The sequence below is a fragment of the Cololabis saira genome, chromosome 10 (genome assembly GCF_033807715.1).
Source record: "Cololabis saira isolate AMF1-May2022 chromosome 10, fColSai1.1, whole genome shotgun sequence".
NCBI classification, from domain to species: Eukaryota; Metazoa; Chordata; class Actinopteri; order Beloniformes; family Belonidae; genus Cololabis; species Cololabis saira.
Window position 1 is genome coordinate 9641408 of NC_084596.1, and position 22358 is coordinate 9663765.

Genomic DNA, 22358 nt, shown 5'->3' on the forward strand with positions numbered 1-22358 from the left:
TGGGGGGGGGGGGTTTCCTCACCAGGCTTCAGATGCAAGATTGTTGAAATTTGGTGGGATAAAGGAACATCTTTGAATAATAATGATAAATTAAAGCTGCAAGCAGCGATGAACGGGCCCTCGCACTCACGGCCACCGCCCCCCATAAGCATATCAGAAATGACGCTCATTAATGCAAACCATGAAATATCAAATGTATCGCCAAGCCTGGCTTGCGAGCAAAATTTGGTGACTATCAAGTATGGACCAATCACATGAAGGGGGGGCGCGCCTTTTGGCGTCTAGCGTCGCCACGGTAACACTTTTGAAAGAGAAAAGTAATGCGCGTAGTCGCAGGATGGAGACGCACATATTGATGTATAACACACCTGGGTGCACGTTACGGTTCGGTCCGTATTAATTGCCGAAGGAATGGCATAAATTGCGCCAAAATTAAACAATTAATTCAAAATGGCCGACTTCCTGTCCGGTTTCGGCCATGGCTCCAAGAGACTTTTCTTTAAGTTGTGCCATGATAGAGGTGTGTAGCGATTTTCGTGCATGTACGTCAAACCGTATTGTGGGGCTTGAGGCACAAAGTTTTCCGGGGGGCGCTGTTGAGCCATTTTGCCACGCCCATTAATGCAAACCATGAAATATTAAATTTACCGCCAGGCCTGGCTTGCGTGCCAAATTTGGTGCCTTTTGGGGAACTATCAAATATGGACCAATCAGATGAAGGGGGGGTGCGCTTGTTGGCGTCTAGCGTCGCCACGGTAACACTTTTGAAAGAGAAAAGTAATGCGTGTAGTTGCAGGATGGAGACGCACATTTTGATGTATAACACATCTGGGTTCATGATACGGTTCGGGCCGTATTAATTCTCGAAGGAATGGCATATATTGCTCCAAAATTACGCGATTAATTCAGAATGTTCAAAATGGCCGACTTCCTGTTCGGATTCGGTCATGGCGCCAAGAGACTTTTCTTTAAGTTGCGACATGATACAGGTGTCTACCGATTTTCGTTCATGTACATCAAACCGTATTATGGGGCTTGAGGCTCAAAGATTTTTCTGTTTGAACCAATCAGATGATGGGTGGGCGCGCTTTTTGGCTTCTAGCGTCGCCACGGTAACGCTTTTGAAAGAGAAAAGTAATGCGTGGTGTCGCAGGATGGAGACGCACATTTTGATGTATAACACACTTGGGGGCACGTTACGGTTCGGGCTGAATTAACTTTCGAAGGAATGGCATAAATTTCGCCAAAATGACACGACTAATTCAAAATGGCCGACATCCTATTCGGTTTCGGGCATGACCCCAAGAGACTTTTGTTTAAGTTGTCCCATGATACAGGTGTGTACCGATTTTCGTGCATGTACGTCAAACCGTATCGTGGGGCTTGAAGCACAAAGTTTTCAAGGGGGCGCTGTTGAGCCATTTTGCCACGCCCATTAATGCAAACCTTTAAATATCAAATTTTTCGCCAGGCCTGACTAGGGTGCAAAATTTGGTGACTTTTTGGGCATGTTAAGGGGGGCAAAAAGGCCTTCACTTTGTCAGGAAAATAATAATAATAAAAATTCCTGCTAATACAATAGGGCCTTCGCTCTGAAGGTGCTCGGGCCCTAATAACAAGAATTTAGCTTATTTGTCCCCTGAAGGATCTTCACACCTCGTTGTTCTCGTTGTAGCTCTGATGTTAACTTCAGCCAATGAACCTAAAGTTTCTAAACGATTGATTTAAAGGCCTTTTCTATGCTCATCCGGTCGAGTTGACCTGATCAGACTCTTTGAATTTAGCCCGGCGTGCACTGGAACCTCATGCCATCTCGGTTCCAACACTTCTGAGGCTCTGGTCGTCACTGTTTTGGGAGAAATCTCACTTAGGGTTCTAGAGTGGTCGGCTGCGCAAAAATGAATCACACACTCGCTTCTGCTATAATGAATACATTTATTAGCAAGCAGTGCACACAAAAAGACTCACACACAACTGCCCTTTGCTAGGATAACTGTGTCAGGTTATCCCCCGCAAATGGCAGAGCAACAAACAATTACACAGGGGCTAGGCCTTGATAACGCTTACCTCGACACACAAAGGACTGGAGAGCTGGACAGTCCTGGCAGAGCAGCCATAAACCCGCTGGGCGTCCGTGCACTAGACCCGCAGCTGACTCTGACCCGAACTTCCGGCTACCCCCTCCGGGAGATGTCGTATAAAGACGGGGGCAGCCGGAAGTTCGGGTCAGAGTCAGCTGCGGGTCTAGTGCACAACGCCCAGCGGGGGTTTTTTTGGCCTACTCTGCCAGGACGGTTCGGCTCTCCAGTCTCTTGTGTCGAGGTAAGAGTATAAGGCCTTGGCCCTGTGTCATTGTGTGTGTGTAATATTGCTCTGCCATTTCTTTGTGGGGGATAACTTGACACCGTATCCTAGCAAAAAGAGTAATTGTGTGTGTGTGTTCTATGCAAATGCTTGCTTTTCTGGCTGGTAATAAAGGTTCATATATCATTATAGCAAAAGTGAGTGTGTGTGGGTGTGTGTGATTCATTTTGCTGCAGCCGACCACTTCTAGAACCCTAAGTGAGATTTCTCCCAAAGCAGTCACGTTAACTGAAACATGTAAACCAAGTGTCGGTTTATCGTCTTTCGTTGGGTTTTACACGCGTCGGTACATTTATGCTGCAGTTACACCCCCAAACCGCTAGAGGGCAGCAAGATTTGATTGCTATTGGTTCAATTGGTTTTAAATACCTACAGTGAACCAGAAATGGATTAGCTAGTGACAGCGCAGCAGTATTTGATTGGTTCAAAAAAATGAAAACCAGTAACGAAGTTAACAAATGGCTTTACATCGTCGGCGTACAGCAATTTCAGAGGTTTGAGCTGCACTGATGTCAGACTCTCTGACACCTCTGCGGCTAAAAATGTGCTTCAGTCAGAGATTCCAGTTAAAAACATTCACTATGCAGCATTTAATAACCCGTAAATCTTATTAATAGCTAAAGTATCTTTGCCGATGGGCTAAGAAACACCTTTACTGACTAGAATTCCTAAAACTATTAAAACAAGCTAGACCTGGTCTGGAGCTGGCGGGGAAGCCTGGTGTGGAGGAAACGTTGCACCGTCGAATTAACCTGGTGAACTAAGTCATCTACTTAACCTATTATACTATTATTATTCTCCAAATTAGTTAACGAACAGCTAGCTGTTCAGTTATAAACCTAAACGCAGCGTAGCGGTAGAGCGTCGGCCGCGGCGACTCATGGACAGAGTCATAGGAGTTCCATCCCTGTGGTCGTCCATCGCGCCTCTGAAGCGAAGCATCAGCCGGAGCGACTTAGCGCTTCAGCGCCACCTCATTTCACCCCACAAATCACACTCTGCAGGGTTCATGAATGTTTGTTTTGCGCCCGCCCACAACGCTCACGGCGCTGCTTTCGGCTCGTTTTTGCAGGATTCAGACTCGACTTCAGTTGCACAGAACCGTGAAGTTTAGAAGCGTTTCACTCGTCCCGTCTTCATTCATTCTCAGGTTTCTTTTCTTTATTTCAAATGTAGATCCAAACTCACTTCATGTCCACTTTTACTAGCTTGTACTGGTTTTATAACAACCCTGGAAACGACTACTAAAGAGCATTTACAGCTAAATTTAACGTTTTTGTAGGTTCGTAAAACGGAACACGCTGAATTACTCTCCATTTAACGACGTAACCTGTCAATCAAGAATCATAAACTGGTCGGAAGCTGCAGAACAGGTAGATTATGAAGTCTATCCAATCTACTTTAGCCATAAATTGTGTATTTCCTTCAACATGGAAGAGTATTAGGGCCAGGCAGGAGAAAAATAAAAATAATATTTTAGAGGAGGAAGATTTTTTTCTTCATTATGCACTTAGAGAAAAAAGTCGAAATGTCGAGAAAAAACACACATTTAGACTTTTTTCTCGACATTTCTACTTTTTTCCTCAACATTTCGACTTTTTTCTAGACATTTAGATTTTTGCATAATGCATAATGAAAAAAAAATCTTCCTCCTCTAAAATATTATTTTTATTTTTCTCCTGCCTGGCCCTAATAGTCTTCCGTATAAAACTGAAAATAAAATAATTAACAGTTTCAGGGAACAGAATTAACCAACTGAGTTCAACTTTTTGCAGGGTTTCCAACTTTTCAATCAATTATCTGGTTTCAGCGACCCATAAAAGATAAAAGAAAGAAGCATTTTCTTTCTTCTTTCACCCGGCGGTAACATTTTCTTTGGCTTTGACCCAGACTTGTCCAATTAAACAATGTCTCGCACCAACATTTCTGCAAATACAGTTATAATCAAAAGTTTGAGCGCCCCACATCCCCACCTGTGTCTGGTCCTGTTGTCCATTTCTCGATTGCACTCACATCGGATCACCATTCTGGTTATTTCTCCATGTCTAAATCTAAATCTTACCGCCGTCTTTTAAAGCCATAATCTGAAGCATGTGCTTAAAAAAATCAAACCACTTTGCGTCTCCATGTGTGTTCCATCTGTCTGTGAAGAGTGAAACTCGTCTGTTCGTGCAACGATCCTGAAGGAGAAGCAGCACTTTACGGCATCCCTGGATTCAAGAAGGCAATAGTGTTGCTGGGATTTTTCTGTTTCGCATTTACAGCCATAATCTCTGCAGCCGCACACCGAGGGACGCGTCCGGGGGACGCGCCGCGTCCACCGCGTCCGGGTTGGACGGGCGTCTGAGGGACATTCTGAGTGCTACCAATTATTTGTGCCTTGGCTTTTTACAGTACGGTTGTTTTGATTTCAGTCACGCTTTTCTGGCTGTGGATGTCAAAGACGTGGCGCAAAGCTGTGCGTCGTGTCTGTGTGGACGGACGCGTCCTGAGCCGGGGGACGAGCTCATCTGGACCCAAAGATACTAGGACCGTGTTGGACACGTGGAGGAGTTCAGCTTCTTCACTGGCAGCCAACGAAATACAGATTTGCTTCATGTTTCGGGCAAAAATTCTTTACCGTCGGGAGAAATAATGAGGAGAATGAGACTAATTTATGTCTCTAAACTACGTCCCCCGTCGCCGATCCCTGCGTTGGGACACTGACCAGAGAGACACGTCCCACAGATGGACGTCCCGGCGGGGTCAGTTAGGTCTCGTTAAGTTTGGGGTCAAGTTGATAGTTGATAACAATTTTAGTGTCCAAATGTGTCCCCCCGTGTCCAAATGTGACCCAACGTGTCCAAATATGTCCCCACTTGTCCAAATGTGACCCCACGTGTCCAAATGTTACCCAACGTGTCCAAATGTTACCCCCCTTTCCAAATATGTCCAAATTGACCCCTTGTGTCCAAATGTGATTAGACGTGTCCAAATGTTACCCAACGTGTCCAAATATGTCCCCACTTGTCCAAATGTGACCCCATGTGTCCAAATGTTACCCAACGTGTCCAAATATGTCCCCACTTGTCCAAATGTGACCCCATGTGTCCAAAAGTGATTAGACGTGTCCAAGTGTGACCCCACGTGTCCAAATATGTCCAAATGTGACCCCACGTGTCCAAATTGACCCCTTGTGTCCAAACGTGACTCCACATGTCCAAATGTGACCCGACGTGTCCAAATGTGACCCCACGTGTCCAAATATGTCCCCACTTGTCCAAATGTGACCCCATGTGTCCAAATGTGATTAGACGTGTCCAAATGTGACCCCACTTGTCCAAATGTGACCCCACGTGTCCAAATGTTACCCAACGTGTCCAAATGTTACCCCCCTTTCCAAATATGTCCAAATTGACCCCTTGTGTCCAAATGTGATTAGACGTGTCCAAATGTTACCCAACGTGTCCAAATATGTCCCCACTTGTCCAAATGTGACCCCATGTGTCCAAATGTTACCCAACGTGTCCAAATATGTCCCCACTTGTCCAAATGTGACCCCATGTGTCCAAAAGTGATTAGACGTGTCCAAGTGTGACCCCACGTGTCCAAATATGTCCAAATGTGACCCCACGTGTCCAAATTGACCCCTTGTGTCCAAACGTGACTCCACATGTCCAAATGTGACCCGACGTGTCCAAATGTGACCCCACGTGTCCAAATATGTCCCCACTTGTCCAAATGTGACCCCATGTGTCCAAATGTGATTAGACGTGTCCAAATGTGACCCCCCTTTCCAAATATATCCAAATGTGACCCCACGTGTCCAAATATGTCCAAATGTGACCCGACGTGTCCAGACGTGTCCAAATTTACCCCTCGTGTCCAAATGTGACCCCACATGTACAAATGTGACCCGACGTGTCCAAATGTGACCCCACATGTCCAAATGTGACCCCACGTGTCCAAATAGGATCCAATGTGTCCAAATGTGACCCCACGTGTCCAAATAGGATCCAATGTGTCCAAATGTGACCCCACGTGTCCAAATGTGACCCCACGTGTCAAAATGTGACCCGACGTGTCCAAATTTGACCCCACATGTCCAAATGTGACCCCACGTGTCCAAATAGGATCCAATGTGTCCAAATGTGACCCCACGTGTCCAAATGTGACCCCACGTGTCAAAATGTGACCCAACGTATGCAAGTGTGATCCCACCTGTACAAATGTGACCCCACGTGTCCAAATTTGGCCTGCCATGTCCAAATATGATTCGACGTGTCCAAATAGGATCCAACGTGTCCAAATGTGTCCAAATGTGACCCCACGTGTCCAAATATGATCCGACGTGTCCAAATATGGCCTGCCATGTCCAAATATGATCCAACGTGTCCAAATAGGATCCAACGTGTCCAAATGTGTCCAAATGTGACCCGACGTGCCCGGACATGTCCAAATGTGACCCCACGTGTCCAAATATGGCCCGCCATGTCCAAATATGATTCAACGTGTCCAAATGTGACCCAGGTGTCCAAATGCAGCCGTCTCCCTCCTCAACAGAAGTGGGGACGAAGACACTTCTGTGGACAGATATGACGGACAGCTTTGTGTGAGTTTAACCAACAGCAGCTTTTTCGGCTTTGGAGCAGTTTTAAGTTTCATTAAAGGGAAGTTTGGACGACTTTACACTAGTGGCCTTCAGAGCTGTGCATCATTTCTCTCATTCCAGTTTGAAGAAAAAAAAACTAAAAACTTGCTGTTTCTATTCTGTATCAAACTACTTGGAAGATTTTGTTTTGATGATATAATATGCAAATGTATTCTTACTTGATTTTTATTCCTTTGTTTTTGTTTGTTTTTTCCAATTGCACCAGTTATTAATAAAGTATTGAACTGAAGATGGTTTGTGTTTGGTGATCAATCATCGCAGCAGGTGTTGAATAAAATAATTCAAAACCACACTGAACATATATAAACTGCATATGCTTACGGCTGGATTTGGCAGCGGACATCAGACCTGAGCCCTCAACAAAGGGGTAGAATAAGGTCCAACAGGTGTCAGGGTAGTCTACCCCTGACACCTGAAGAAAGAGGAAACACAGGGTGATCTCTGAGGAGAGATCAAAAGGGGAAATGTTGAATAAAATAATTCAAAACCACACTGAACATATACAAACTGCATATGCTGATTAACTAAATGTGTCTATGTGTTAAAACTTAATGTGAATGTATTCTGACTTGTCTCTGAAAGGAGAAATTCTGTACCAGGCACGAGATAAGGGGGGTCACCAAGAAATAAAACCTGGGGTCATCCTCCCCCTTTGAAAAGCAATAAAACCAGTCTCACAGAGACAGCAGTCAGAACTCAGCGGGACAGGCTGACTTCTCCCTCTGCAGACGCTTCTTAAACTCTATCTCAGTCTTGTGTCCTTTTTAACTTTTCCAGCTCAATCAACAAACCCGGGGTGATCAGGTTCGATCACAACACAGGTTTCTGTCTCACGTTAAACCCTGTCCTTCTTCATGAGCTTCTCATTTCCGGAACTTTTTTGTTTCGTGTATTTTGCTTAAATGGCAGGTCAAAATATGTCCAAATGTGACCCCACGTTTCCAAATGTGACCCGACGTTGTCCAAATATGTCCAAATATGACCCCACGTGTCCAAATGTGACCCCACGTGTCCAAATGTGACCCCACGTGTCCAAACATGACCAATGTGACCCCACGTGTCCAAATATGACCCGACGTGTCCAAATATGTCCAAATGTGATCCCACGTGTCCAAATATGTCCAAATGTGACCCCACGTGTCCAAATGTGACCCAACATGTTCAAATGGGTCCAAATGTGACCCAAGGTGTCCAAATGTGTCCCCCCTTGTCCAAATATGACCCTATGTGTCCAAATGTGACCCAACGTGTCCAAAAATGTCCAATGTGTCCCCACGTGACCCCAGGTATCCAAATGTGACCCCACGTATCCAAATATGTCCAAATATGACCCGACGTGTCCAAACATGTCCAATGTGACCCCACGTGTCCAAATATGACCCGACGTGTCCAAATGTGACCCAACATGTTCAAATGGGTCCAAATGTGACCCAACGTGTCCAAATGTGACCCAACATGTCCAAATATGTCCAAATGTGACCCAACATGTTCAAATGGGTCCAAATGTGACCCAACATGTCCAAATATGACCCTACGTTTCCAAATGTGACCCAACGTGTCCAAAAATGTCCAATGTGTCCCCACGTGACCCCACGTATCCAAATGTGACCCCACGTGTCCAAATATGTCCCCACTTGTCCAAATGTGACCCCATGTGTCCAAATATGTCCCCACTTGTCCAAATGTGACCCCATGTGTCCAAATGTGATTAGACGTGTCCAAATGTGACCCCACGTATCCAAATATGTCCAAATGTGACCCCACGTGTCCAAACATGTCCAATATGACCCCACGTTTCCAAATGTGACCCAACGTGTCCAAAAATGTCCAATGTGTCCCCACGTGACCCCACGTATCCAAATATGTCCAAATGTGACCCCACGTGTCCAAACATGTCCAAATGTGACCTCACGTGTCCAAATATGACCCAACATGTTCAAATGTGTCCCCCCGTGTCCAAATGCGTCCCCCGTGTCCAAATGTGACCCCACGTTTTCAGGTTTATTTTCTTTATTTTTACCTTGATTTCCTGTATTTTTCTGCAGCAGCATCAGTTCTCAGGCCTGAAAGTGAAAGCCAAGCCCCTCCGTCCCCCGGTGTCCTCCGTTCCCTGTCCTCACAGACGTGCATTCACCCCCCCGTCCCCCGGTGTCCACCGGTCCCTGTCATCACAGACGTGCATTCATCCCCTCATTCAGCGATCTTCCCTCAGGCTCAAGTGTCACTCCAGCGGCTTATTATTTCCACTTAGCCGCACTGTAAAAAGTGTCGGGAGACGGATTATTTAGTATTAAATGAAGATCTGAAGCAATTTGCTGTTAACGCCACGACATCGACTCGGTGTAATGAAATGTGGTCGTTAAAGAGGTCGAGTCGTTACGAGCGGCACAGAAAGGCAGATTTACAACGAATAAAACCAGACTTTAACAACAACCGGTCACTGGGAGCAGAAAACTGAAATGAAGACCGGCCAACAACGACGCAGGCTTCGGAAACGAGTAAACTAACACGTGTTCAGGATCAGAATTTAGTAAATGAACAGAAACCAACGTGCACTTTGGATGTTGTTGAAGCCGGTTTATAATGAGGACAGAGCGGCATGGAGAGTATTGCTGTAGCGATACACTGATCTCACGATACGATATATATCACGATATTCAGCCAACGATACGATTCGATATAATCCACTATATACACTTAAAGGAGCCGTCTGTAAGAAATGGCCAAAACTGGTACTGCAGTCACTTTCAAAATATTGTTGAGCGGCGTGTACCCTCCCCCTCCTCCCCCCGACCAGAGGTTGCCAGGTTTTTCATCCAACACGTTCGTAGCGGCTGCTGCGATAATTAGAGCCGAGCTGGCAACCCGGATGCCGAAACAATACTGACTTGGTGATTGGGAGATAGGTGGAGGGTGGAGCTTTAGACCAAAACAAAAAATGACAACATAAACATCAGTTGAGGGCTGCAACTCCTCTTTTTAAACTGGAATATCCTGGCTTGAGTGCTGTTGTCAGTGACAAGTATTTGAAATGAACATGATTTTTAAATGTCTGTTGACATATCGGGGTCATTTTATGATTCGTTTTATTATTGCTCTTACATACAGCTCCTTTAAATAATTTTCTGAAAGATTTAACAGTGACAGAGGGGTTTTTGGTGACACCTTGTGATGTTATATTTACTTTTAATTTAATTTAATTTTTATTTTTACTTTATTTTTATTTTATTTTTATTTAATTAATTCAACTGAAAACTAAAATCATCAATTACACAATATATATGTGTCTGATTGAGAGTCTATGGCTGCAAATTCTGGAAAAAATGAATCAAATATGTGTTGAAAAAATTTGTTATAACTGTAGTTAGCAAGCGTTTGACGTAATTAAAGTGCAGTTATTACAATTACTGTAACAATAAAGAGTTAAAAAGTTGCTGTCAAAGATTCTTTGATATCTTTTTTAAAGGTATTGTGACATCATTTTTAACACTATTAAAAGTCTTGGCCAACATCCCTCAAATGTGTCTAAAAGAGTGTAACAAGAAAAACTTCACTCTAGTACTCTTTTCCTGGCTTTTTATTACAGTGTTTTTTTGCGCCGTGAAAAATGCTTCCTTTCCCCCCTTTCCTGTCAATCATTGCTCCGCTCCTCCTCCAAACCTCCTCCTCCTCCAGCCATACGCTCACAGCGGCGTCGGAGCGACAGGCGAAGCATGCACGGAAAAGCAGCACGGCGAACCACAGCAAACAATCATAAAAATAAAAGGCATGTAAATAAAGTGTCCCCTTATCTTAAGTCCAGTCAGTGGCCGCGGGTGTTCTTAGCAGTTTTCCTCCGGTGATTAGAACAGAAGAGGCTGTAAACAGCTCCGTGTTAAGCCTGATTTATGGTTCCGCGTTAAATCGACGCAGAGCCTACGCCGTAGGGTTCAGCGTACGGTGCGCGTCGCCGCGTAACCCTTCGCCGTAGGTTCTGCGTCGGTGTAACGCGGAACCATAAATCAGCCTTTATGGTGCACTGGAGAGGAGAGGAGACAGGGAGCTGGGTGGAGGGGGCGGTGATTTAGCGGGCCGTTACGTAACGGCCCGCCAGCAAACCAGGTGCGCCGTTTTTGCATAGTTATGCGGAAAATCCCAGAAAGCACACAATACACTGAATGTTAAAAGTTCGTTATTTTTTGGGTGTAATTGATGTCAAGACACCCAACAAAACACAAAAAATCAAGAAAAATGTGTTTTTCATGTCACAATCCCTTTAAGCTCGTCACTGAACACACGAGCTGGCTCGTCTAGTCAACAGTTAAGTAAACATAGTACCATGGCTTCTCCATAACATCCCATAATTCAAGTCACTAAGAAGAACATTTAAACGTTTAACTTAAATGTACCCGTTTTATATTATAGGGCTGGTATCACCAGGTTCCTCACGATACGATACTATCATGATGTTTTGCCAACGATGATGATAATTATCACGATACAACAATTATGCGATAATCATTATGTTGGAAGACATTTCATCCACGATATTTTTGTCACCGGAGACATTCAGAATTTATCGACTGCACTGAATCTACTTCACAAAAATATTTTCCGTCTGCAAATTAATTGAAAAAAAAAACAAAAATGAATGCAGAAAATACACATTTCAGTATTATGTAAACATGGATACACATCGGTGCTGGATAACCAGAATCAAATTGTTTTATGAAAACTGACAGATTTCACTGCATGTGAAAAATAAACATTTCAGTCTTTATAATATTGTAAATATACAAGCTAAAGTTAACATTTATTTCATATTGTTTCGTAATAGGGAATTAACATTAACAATATTATTTAAACCCATGTTTACAATAAAGTCGTGCTGGATTTACAACCTGTCTGAAACATGATTTATTATTAAGGAAAAAAAAAACCGTATTGCAAATTTTGATATTTTGGCCCACGCTTCTCCATCGAGATTTTCTTCTTCCAACGTCTTTAATTTAGGTCATAACTGCATCCTGATGGTTTATTGCAGATTTCTTCAAATATTTCCGAGCGAATTAGTGACTGCTTTCGGCGCAGATATTTTATTTTATAAGTTTTATTGTGCATCTGATTTAAAGATCTCATTTACTAATGAGATGACTTAAACGCAGCTTTAATTTCCCCCTTTTTTACCTTAAAACATCTTTAAATGTCTGTTCAAAATCCTTCAGGGCCTTTCAGGTGCAGAAGAGATGAGGAGCATCTTTGACCAAAAGCATGACTTTTTTTGCAGTGTGTGTTTGAGAGAGCTACTGTCCAGAGACGAACACTGGCCTGGTTTAGTCCCTATCTGAGCGCCGGTGTGTGACACACCGGGGGTTTGATGCTGCACAAGTGGAGCTGCAGGTAAGACGCCGCGGCAGGTTTTAACTAAACACGCTGCAGTCGCGATCAGCAGCAAGCGCGGCTGAGATGGCTCGACATTGTTTTACAGACTGCTGAAGATTAGGAAGTCATCTTAAAAATGCAGGAATCGTGTGGATCTGTGAAAGTTACTTTTAAGTGATCTTTTTTTTCTTTTTTAAATATCCCTTGTACGTAAAACGGCAATACAAATTGTAGAATAGTAGTACATATATGAAATTCTGTTTACAGCTTAATAATTAGACTCAAACTATGAATTTAAAGTAACTTCACAGACAAAAGTTGTTGGTTTCAGGAGCAAGTGGAGCAAAAATCACGTCGGTGAGTAAAAGCATCACATTGAAGTGTTGTGCAACAGCAGAGGGCGCTGTTCCAGTTATCAAGAGTTATTAATAATTTTATTCAACCATTATTCATAATTCATAAAGTAGACTTTATCAAATTGAATTATCAAAATGATTTAATCCTCGTGGGGCACCACCTGGTTTTCCAGGATATTATTCTGCAGAGTAGCAAATCTTACTATTATCACTTACAGAACAACGGTTGAAGGTGTTACAGTTCAGCTCTAGCTCTGTCAAACAGCCATTGTGACCAGAATTTGTATAAAACAACACAAACAACTTCTCATTAAAATTAATCAGCATTTATTCACATCCGGGTGTCAAGCAGATGGAAAGGCGACACTGATGGCACACTACGATAAAACATAAAACCATTGAATAACAAGAAAAACAACAACAATAAAAAATGAAACTTAACTGCATGAAATGGACAAGAAATCAAAAACAATAAACACGATCACCTCTGTGGTTCAAAACAACGTGGCTGCATGTGGCCGGCCAAAGATGGCTGCGGTATTTAAAGATGGCGGGGCTCTGTGGTATTTAAAGATGGCGGCGCCCTCGCCACGCCACGTGCAATCAGACCGGATGACAAACACGGCATTTAAACCGTGAATAACTGGTGAAAAATGGCGACACAAAATAAGCAAACAATAATACCGGTGGTTGCCGGCGTTACACAGTAGTATGCATACAGTAATTTCATCAAACATAAATTTAGCTCTGAACCGCTCAAAATGAAACTGATCGCCCAGAGCACATAAAACCTCACGCCTCCTCTGGGTCTCCGTATCTGGGGCTGCACTTCACTGCATCACCAGTGAGTGTCGCCAACGGACAAAACCTCAGAAAAGTGTGTACACCAGCCTTAATGTGTGAGTGAAGGACCGTAACTTTCTACGTTCAAGTCATTCTTTGTACATCCGACCGTGAGCGTAGAAAGTGGCGTACGCACGTTTTTTTGTGCGCCGCACTCTTAGTACATGAGGCCCCAGGTCTCTAAAACTAAATCAGGACTAGGCTTCTGCGATTATCTGTCCCCTGTGTGAAAGATCTATTTCAAATGAAATGTGTAAGTGGATTCCAACTGGTTCCTTCCATAAAAAGATGGCTTCTTCAGAATTAGATCGTTGTTTAATCCAGCAGCTTTCACAGTCGTCCTCTGATTCACCCGGGACGGGTAGGAAACCCTTCCACAACCTCAAGCTTCCTCAGTATTATTTAAAAATTTTTTTTTACTATTTATACAAATTCAGAATTTGAAGTTGAGGAGTTTCCTTTGAAAATGCAAAGTTGTTGACTTTTGACTGTTGACTGAGCCGACCGGCCTAACCGGTGACCTGCTGCAGCTGGACCTCACGGGCGAGACGCCAGCAAACTCTACCGGGAGCACCGGGACCTCTGGGGTTTCTGCAGACTTCAGCTTTCCCAGCCATAAATCCCCAATTTTATCTCACATTTTATGACGTATTTCATATTTTTCAACAAAACGAAGCCGGGGTGACGAGAGGTCAGTATGTGAAGACGGATCCCCCCCCTGAACCTGACTGGAATCACTACTCTTGAAGCGTTGTCATGCTGTGATTCAGCGGTTTGACCCAGCATCTGCGTTGTCATGGTTACAGCAGCAGGGCCATGGCCGGCCGGTGGAGTTTGGTGCGGTTCCCACGCTTCTGCCTCCTTACCTGCGTTCCTGGGGTTTTCCTCTTGATTCTCTGCAGCCAAGGTGGGTCGGCATTGGAAATGGACTTTCCTTTATCGAGGGGTGTTTTTTGGGGGAAAATTAGTAAAACGTTCCTGTTTTTAATGTCTCAGGCGGTTAAAGTCTCTCTGCTATGATTAGAGATAAAGTCTAGGATTCGGTGCCCGTCTTGTTTTCTCATATACCGTCCTACTGCTCTGCAGCGTTGAGACCCGGACGGCAGGACGAACGATTCAGGAAACGCCTCCCTCACGCCACAGGTACGTCTGGCTCCTCGTTTTAATTCCCACCTCTTTCAGGTTCTGCAGGTTTTTCTTATTGCAGATTTGAGCAGAGAAATCTTATCTTTCTTTTTTTTTTTTTTGTGGTTTTGTTGCTTAGCATGGCTCCTGAAGGCATCTTTATTAAAAAGAACAGCATTTACTTGAATAGGCTGCACTTCTAGCTCAGCATCAATCAATCAAACTTTATTTATAAAGTCCTTTTCAGAATCAGAATCAGAATCAGAAAAAGCTTTATTGCCAGGTCAGACATAAATCAGACGAGAAAACTTGACTCCGGTTCACACCGATGGCACCATTAATACGGACGCCATTTTTAGAGGAAGGGTGACACTGGGATGGAGGGAGGACGGAAAAAAAGGCATCTTCACACTGTGTATTAATACCTAGTGCCAAGGTGCAAAAAAACACCTCAGCACAGAAAAGCAACATACACACAACAAAACAACATCATAGCTTGTTGGGAATGGGGGTGGGCAAGTCGGGGGAGGAGGGGCGGGGATCCCGGCACAGTTCATCCAAGTGAGGGCCGCGGCAGCGTGGCGCTCGAACCCGACGTTCGTGTCAGGGGGGCTGATAAGAGGGGAGCCAGGGAAGGCGTTGAAGATGGGGGGGGGGGGGTTATCAGTGAGTGTGTGTGTGTGCGGTGAGTCTGTGAAAACTTTGCTCCAGAGCTGCTCTCAGCCATTGTCCTTGATGTTATTATCAACATTACATTCCACCAGGGAGATTGTGACTAGAGCAGTGGGCCAAGCTGCCCTGTCAAGGTCAGATTATAGAATCAACAATTGTATGAAAGAAAGGAAACCGGCAGACTCCAGTAATTTTCCGTCTGCCGTTAAGTCTCTGATTCCTCAATGGCGACTCCAAACAGACGAATTTGTGATCAATTCCCGCCAAGCCGAGTTTCCAGCTTCTTCATGGTCTTCTCCATCCTGCCAATTAGCTCAAAGACCGCCTGCGATTCTGTTCAGGAATCGCATCTAGCTTGCGGCCTTGCTCTCCCAGCGTTAAAGTTTGAGTGCTGATCCCCGTTCTCATTCCTTCAGCAACATCGGGCAGCTCAGAAAGGGCCAGAACGGCTGTCACCGACTTACGCGATTGTCGATAGGCCAGGAAAATCCCCACTCCAATTAGAAGAAATCCTGCAATCATAAATCCAATTATGAAGGCGTCTTCAACGTCCTCGACGGACATAATCTTGAGACACAACGGTTTCCAGTGTTTGTAGGAATCCATTGTGTATCCAGCAAAAAATGTCCCATCAGGACAGGAGGGCTCCCTAACCCCCTCACTTCTCGTCGCAAAAATTTGGTCAATTGTGCTGAGAGACCAGTTAATCAATTCCATGATTGTAGAGTTTTCGGAGGATTGAAAATGAGAGGCTCTGAAGACAAGACAGGACAAAAGCAGTAGCAGGGAAGGTTGATAAGGGAGAGGAGCAGAAAAAGCGTCCGCCTTCGCTGAGAGCCGGAAGAAGAAGGAGCCTGGTCGCTCCTTCTTTAAATCGCAAAGCGCTTTACATCTTTAAAAGAAATTCCACAATTTAAAAAGTTCGGACTGGACCGAACCCTGAACGATGTCTCCCTGCTTTCACCCGCAGAAACGCCACCGGAGCACATGGACCCCGCCGCCCTCGACCTCACCCCCCTCGTCAACGCCTTGATCAACTCCAGCCAATCAGGTGAGCCGCCTGGGAGGTGTAAATTATATAATGGTATCATCAGCATACGGATGAACATGAACTTAGTCATTCCGCCTCTGAGTCACGTGACCACCACTCATCCCTCTGCGTTGTCTTGCAGGCTCCCGGCAGCTCTTCTCCCTGCTCAGCGTGACGTCACACAGCTCCCTGGCACTGCACAAACTCACCCTCCTGGTCTACAACAGTAAATAATGTTTGCTCTGAAATAAACACCCGACCAGGCTGCTGCTGTTTCCCACTCGGCTCAGTGTGGACGTAAAACCGGGACGCTGGCGCCGTCTAGAGGACCTGAACGTGTAGTGAATGTTCAGTTCAGAAACACTTCAAAGTTTCAGTCACATAGTTTTATTGGGACATTTTTAACCTCAAACAACTTGTTTTAACTGGATTTGATTACTTTTCTGTCTTTCTGTAACGTCACCGATGTGTTATGATTGTATTGTGGTTGTGTTATGGTTGTGTTGTGTTGTGTTGTGTTGTGTTGTGGTTGTGTTACAGTTGTGTTGTGGTTGTGTTACAGTTGTGTTGTGGTTGTGTTATGGTTGTGTTGTGTTATGGTTGTGTTGTGTTGTGGTTGTGTTACAGTTGTGTTGTGGTTGTTACAGTTGTGTTGTGGTTGTGTTGTGGTTGTGTTACGGTTGTGTTACGGTTGTGTTACAGTTGTGTTGTGGTTGTGTTACAGTTGTGTAGTGATTGTGTTGTGGTTGTGTTACGGTTGTGTTACGGTTGTGTTGCAGTTGTATTACGGATGTGTTGCAGTTGTTGTGGTTGTGTTACAGTTGTGTTGTGGTTGTGTTACGGTTGTATTACGGATGTGTTGCAGTTGTTATGGTTGTGTTGTGGTTGTGTTACAGTTGTGTTGTGGTTGTGTTACAGTTGTGTTGTGGTTGTGTTGCTGTTGTGTTACAGTTGTGTTGTGGTTGTGTTACGGTTGTGTTACAGTTGTGTTGTGGTTGTGTTATGGTTGTGTTGTGGTTGTGTTATGGTTGTGTTGTGGTTGTGTTACAGTTGTGTTGTGGTTGTGTTACGGTTGTTAAGGTTGTTATGATTGTGTTGTGGTTGTGTTGCTGTTGTGTTACAGTTGTGTTGTGGTTGTGTTGTGGTTGTTACAGTTGTGTTGTGGTTGTGTTACAGTTGTGTTGTGGTTGTGTTACAGTTGTGTTGTGGTTGTTACAGTTGTGTTGTGGTTGTGTTACGGTTGTGTTGTGGTTGTGTTACAGTTGTGTTGTGGTTGTGTTACGGTTGTTAAGGTTGTTATGATTGTGTTGTGGTTGTGTTGCTGTTGTGTTACAGTTGTGTTGTGGTTGTGTTGTGGTTGTTACAGTTGTGTTGTGGTTGTGTTACAGTTGTGTTGCGGTTGTGTTACAGTTGTGTTACAGTTGTGTTGTGGTTGTTACAGTTGTGTTGTGGTTGTGTTGTGGTTGTGTTACAGTTGTGTTACAGTTGTGTTGTGGTTGTTACAGTTGTGCTGTGGTTGTGTTACGGTTGTGTTGTGGCTGTGATGCGGTTGTTAACGTGGTTGTGTTACAGTTGCCACGGTAACTGTGTGTTGGCAGTTTCAGGCATCCGGAGTCTGGAGGCCCAGGCCTTCAGGAGGAGGTTCTGCTACTGCGTCACCAACGAGACCAACGATCTAACGGGTTGGAACTGAAACCAGGTCCAATATTGATCCAGATATTAATCACTTCCTGTTTTAAACCAACTTCCTCTCTGAATTAGACTTCACCGCTCTTCTCCTGGACGTGATGGGAAACTCCACCAGCTACGTCCACGAGCTCTTCAAGTCCTCCTCCATCCTGTCAGGTGCGTCTCCGTGGTGGGAGGAGCCGTCGCCGTGGCGACGCTGGGGGCGGGGCTGGGGGTGGGTTTTGGGCGTGGTCCTAACATGTCCCGCCTCTGTGTCTCAGTGAGTCAGAGGAACAACTCAGGCTGCATCTACATCTGCGTGATGGCAGGGAAGTCGGGTGAGCGGAGCCGGTCCGGGGTTTCCTGGGGGGCGGGGCTTTGGTCCGATATGGAAATCAATCAATCAATCAATCAAATCTTCATCCAAACCAGAGCTTCTGTCAGATGTTGGTGGGGGATGGGGGGCTGGTGTTGTTACTGCAGGAGCAGGTGGTTTAGGTCCTGTTTTAAAATATAATTACAATATAATACACTTTTATTAAATGATACCGTATATACTTTTACTTCCTGGTTTACTGTAACAAGATTGTTTCCTGGAGCAAAGCACAGCACAGTGATGTTGGGAAGTGATGTGAGGAAAAGTGACGTTAGGAAGTGATTTTAGGAAGTGATGTGGGGAAGTGACGTTAGGAAGTGAATGTGAGGAAGTGATGTGAGGAAGATATGTGAGGAAGTGATGTGAAGAAGAGTGATGTTAGGAAGAGTGATGTTAAGAAGAGTGATGTTAGGAAGTGATGTGATGAAGAGTGATGTGAGGAAGTGATTAGAGGAAGTGATGTTAAGAAAAGTGATGTGAGGAAGTGATGTGAGGAAGTGGTGTTAAGAAAAGTGATGTGAGGAAGTGATGTGAGGAAGTGATGTGAAGAAGTGATGTGAGGAAGTGATGTGAGGAAGTGATGTGAGGAAGTGATGTGAGGAAGTGATTAGAGGAAGTGATGTGAGGAAGAGATGTGAGGAAGTGATGTGAGGAAGTGACGTGAGGAAGAGATGTGAGGAAGTGATGTGAGGAAGTGACGTGAGGAAGTGATGTGAGGAAGTGATGTGAGGAAGTGATGTGAGGAAGTGATTAGAGGAAGTGATGTGAGGAAGTGACGTGAGGAAGTGATGTTAGGAAGTGATGTGAGGAAGTGATGTGAGGAAGTGATTAGAGGAAGTGATGTTAGGAAGAGTGATGTGAGGAAGTGATGTGAGGAAGTGATGTGAGGAAGTGATGTGAGGAAGTGATGTGAGGAAGAGTGATGTGAGGAAGTGATGTGAGGAAGAGTGATGTTAGGAAGTGATGTGAGGAAGAGTGATGTTAGGAAGTGATGTGAGGAAGTGATGTGAGGAAGTGATGTGAGGAAGTGATGTGAGGAAGAGTGATGTGAGGAAGTGATGTTAGGAAGAGTGGTGTGAGGAAGAATGATGTGAGGAAGTGATGTGAGGAAGAGTGATGTTAGGAAGTGATGTGAGGAAGAGTGATGTTAGGAAGTGATGTGAGGAAGTGATGTGAGGAAGAATGATGTGAGGAAGTGATGTTAGGAAGAGTGGTGTGAGGAAGAATGATGTGAGGAAGTGATGTGAGGAAGAGTGATGTTAGGAAGTGATGTGAGGAAGTGATGTGAGGAAGTGATGTGAGGAAGAGTGATGTGAGGAAGTGATGTTAGGAAGAGTGATGTTAGGAAGTGATGTGAGGAAGAGTGATGTTAGGAAGTGATGTGAGGAAGAGTGATGTTAGGAAGTGATGTGAGGAAGTGATGTGAGGAAGAATGATGTGAGGAAGTGATGTGAGGAAGAGTGATGTGAGGAAGTGATGTGAGGAAGAGTGATGTTAGGAAGTGATGTGAGGAAGTGATGTGAGGAAGAGTGATGTGAGGAAGTGATGTGAATAAGAGTGATGTTAGGAAGTGATGTGAGGAAGTGATGTGAGGAAGTGATGTGAGGAAGTGATATTAGGAAGTGATGTGAGGAAGAGTGATGTGAGAAAAGTGATGTGAGGAAGTGATGTGAGGAAGAGTGATGTGAGGAAGTGATGTGAGGAAGTGATGTTAGGAAGTGATGTGAGGAAGTGATATTAGGAAGTGATGTGAGGAAGAGTGATGTGAGAAAAGTGATGTGAGGAAGTGATGTGAGGAAGTGATATTAGGAAGTGATGTGAGGAAGTGATGTGAGGAAGGAGGATGTTAGGAAGAATGATGGTGAGTTTTCTCTGAACGTGACTCCCGTCTACTTCCTCCTCCAGACAGCGAGGTGTCTGCGTTGTGGGAATCCGGCTCCGTCTCTCCGTTGTTCAACCAGACGGTCGTGGAAGGACCAGACGCAGGTTTGTTTCCCTGATTCACCAGCAGGTGGCAGCGTTGACTCATGATGGATCCACAGACCAGGAGGGAAGAGATTCTCTCTGAACCTACTAGAACTGCAGACTCCACTAACATCTGTAAAACAGACAAATGTAAACCATCAAACCGAGAAGCTCAGACTCTGATACTAAATGCTAATTTGAATATTTGCAAGATTAAGAAGATGTAGAGGCCTTTTCTTTCATCTTACCAAACTTCTCTTTCTCTTTTCAAGCGGCCAACTTCTCCTCCCTCAGACTTCCTGCTGGTGAGAACATTTCAGTCTAAAATAAAACCAAAAAATCTGCCGTCGTCACGGAGACGCCGAGCAGCCGCCGGGCTCTAAGATCCAAGCGTCTGTTTCCAACCTCAGGATGGCTCCAACTGCCCACTGATCCGAGTCACGTCTCTCCATCTGGGACCGGCAGAGTCGGGTCCAACGCCCTCGGTGAGACTCTCCGGGAGGGGGGGGTTGTTCCTGAAAACTGTTTCAATGAGTAAAGCACAGAAGAGTGACGTTGGGAAGAGTGATGTTAGGAGGTAATGGGAGGAAGTTTGACGTTATAAAGTGATGTTCTGTTCTGTTAGGATATGAAGTTGGAGTCGGACCCAGATGTAGGAGAGCAGGAGGCAGGAGTTCCAAAAAGCAGTGATTTATGGCTCTTTTCCACTAGTACCTACTCAGCTCGCTTCTACCCTCCACGCCCCCGTCTTGAGCTTTTCCACTAGGGGCCGAGGCGGGTGGAGCCGTGCCAAGCAGATACTTTTTCTGTATCTTTTCTGCCGAGGTTCTAAGCTGCTGAGCCGGCACTATATCTGACGTCATCACCCTCCGCGCCACTGATTGGTCGGGGGGCGGGGCCGTCAGACGTTTGAACCAGGAAGCGGGAGTCAGCGCGAGAGTGACCCGCGGCGATTTTATTATACAGCGCAAAACGTCTGTTTCATGATCCAACTCTGAGGTGCAGATGTTCATAAACCTGGTGCTTAGGAGAGAATTAAAAAAGGGGTGTAGACGGGCGATAAGGAACGACCAGATCTACCAGGAGCTGTGTTTTACTCTCAGCCGCTCGCGGCAATCGAGTACGTCACAGCAGCTTCACCGCCCACTTCTCACCTGGCTGTGGAAAAACAAACGGGGACAAAACGGGTAGAGCCGGGACGAGGCGTGATGAGCCGTCCCAAGCCGGGGTGCGCTGAGTAGGTACTAGTGGAAAAGCGCCATTATTGTACTTAACAAACAAAAGCGCTGCTTAACAGGATGGCAAAAACCCAGAACAAAAATCAAAACTACAAACCCTGAGGGGTGATGTAGTAGGAGGTGATGTGAGGAAGAGTGACTTTAGGACGTTATGTGAGGAAGAGTGATGGTGAACCTAAACCTGTTGACGGTGTCGTCCCTCCAGCTCCACCAGACGACGCCCCTCAGCCTCCAACGGCCGTCGGGCCTCAGAGTTCTGCTGCAGCTCCGTCCAGAACCTGGACGACCCAACGGTTCCCAGGTCTCGGCAGGACCGCTCACAGCTCAGCAGAACCGGCGGCGGCGCCACGGACTCCAGCTGCAGAGGAAACGAGTGTCTCAGCGCCGGTCTGGACCTCGGGCCGACCAGCGCCGGTGACGGCCGAACTTCCCGACCCAGTCGCGGCTATGCCAGCTCCTCGGGTCACCGCGCCGCCTCTTAAAGCCACGACGTCTTCCCCGGCGACGGGTCCGGGCCCGCCGACCACGACTGCAGGTCCAACAAAGATGGTGGTTCCTGGACAGGGACAGTCGGTCCAAACCGCCGCAGCAACCAGAACATCTGGTCCTGGCAGAACCACGACCAACACACCTCTGGGAACAGAACAGCCAGGTGATCCTGGGGGGAGGGGGTCTGGTCCAGTCCTGGGGCCTCATTTATAAAATAATG

The 22358-nt window shown here is 45.4% G+C and overlaps 1 protein-coding gene across 1 annotated transcript in view; it reads left to right on the plus strand.

The window, feature by feature from the left end:
• Positions 1-2016: 2016 nt before the first annotated feature.
• Positions 2017-22358, plus strand: part of LOC133452179 (HERV-H LTR-associating protein 1) — a 38322-nt gene continuing 17980 nt past the window's right edge. Inside the window, exons 1-12 of the mRNA XM_061731400.1 lie at positions 2017-2225; positions 14478-14482; positions 14662-14718; positions 16343-16423; positions 16545-16628; positions 18001-18084; positions 18164-18247; positions 18352-18408; positions 20352-20432; positions 20684-20716; positions 20822-20896; positions 21855-22301. Of these exons, the coding sequence (XP_061587384.1) occupies positions 2017-2225; positions 14478-14482; positions 14662-14718; positions 16343-16423; positions 16545-16628; positions 18001-18084; positions 18164-18247; positions 18352-18408; positions 20352-20432; positions 20684-20716; positions 20822-20896; positions 21855-22301 (1297 nt within the window). The remainder of the gene's footprint in view (positions 2226-14477; positions 14483-14661; positions 14719-16342; positions 16424-16544; positions 16629-18000; positions 18085-18163; positions 18248-18351; positions 18409-20351; positions 20433-20683; positions 20717-20821; positions 20897-21854; positions 22302-22358) is intronic.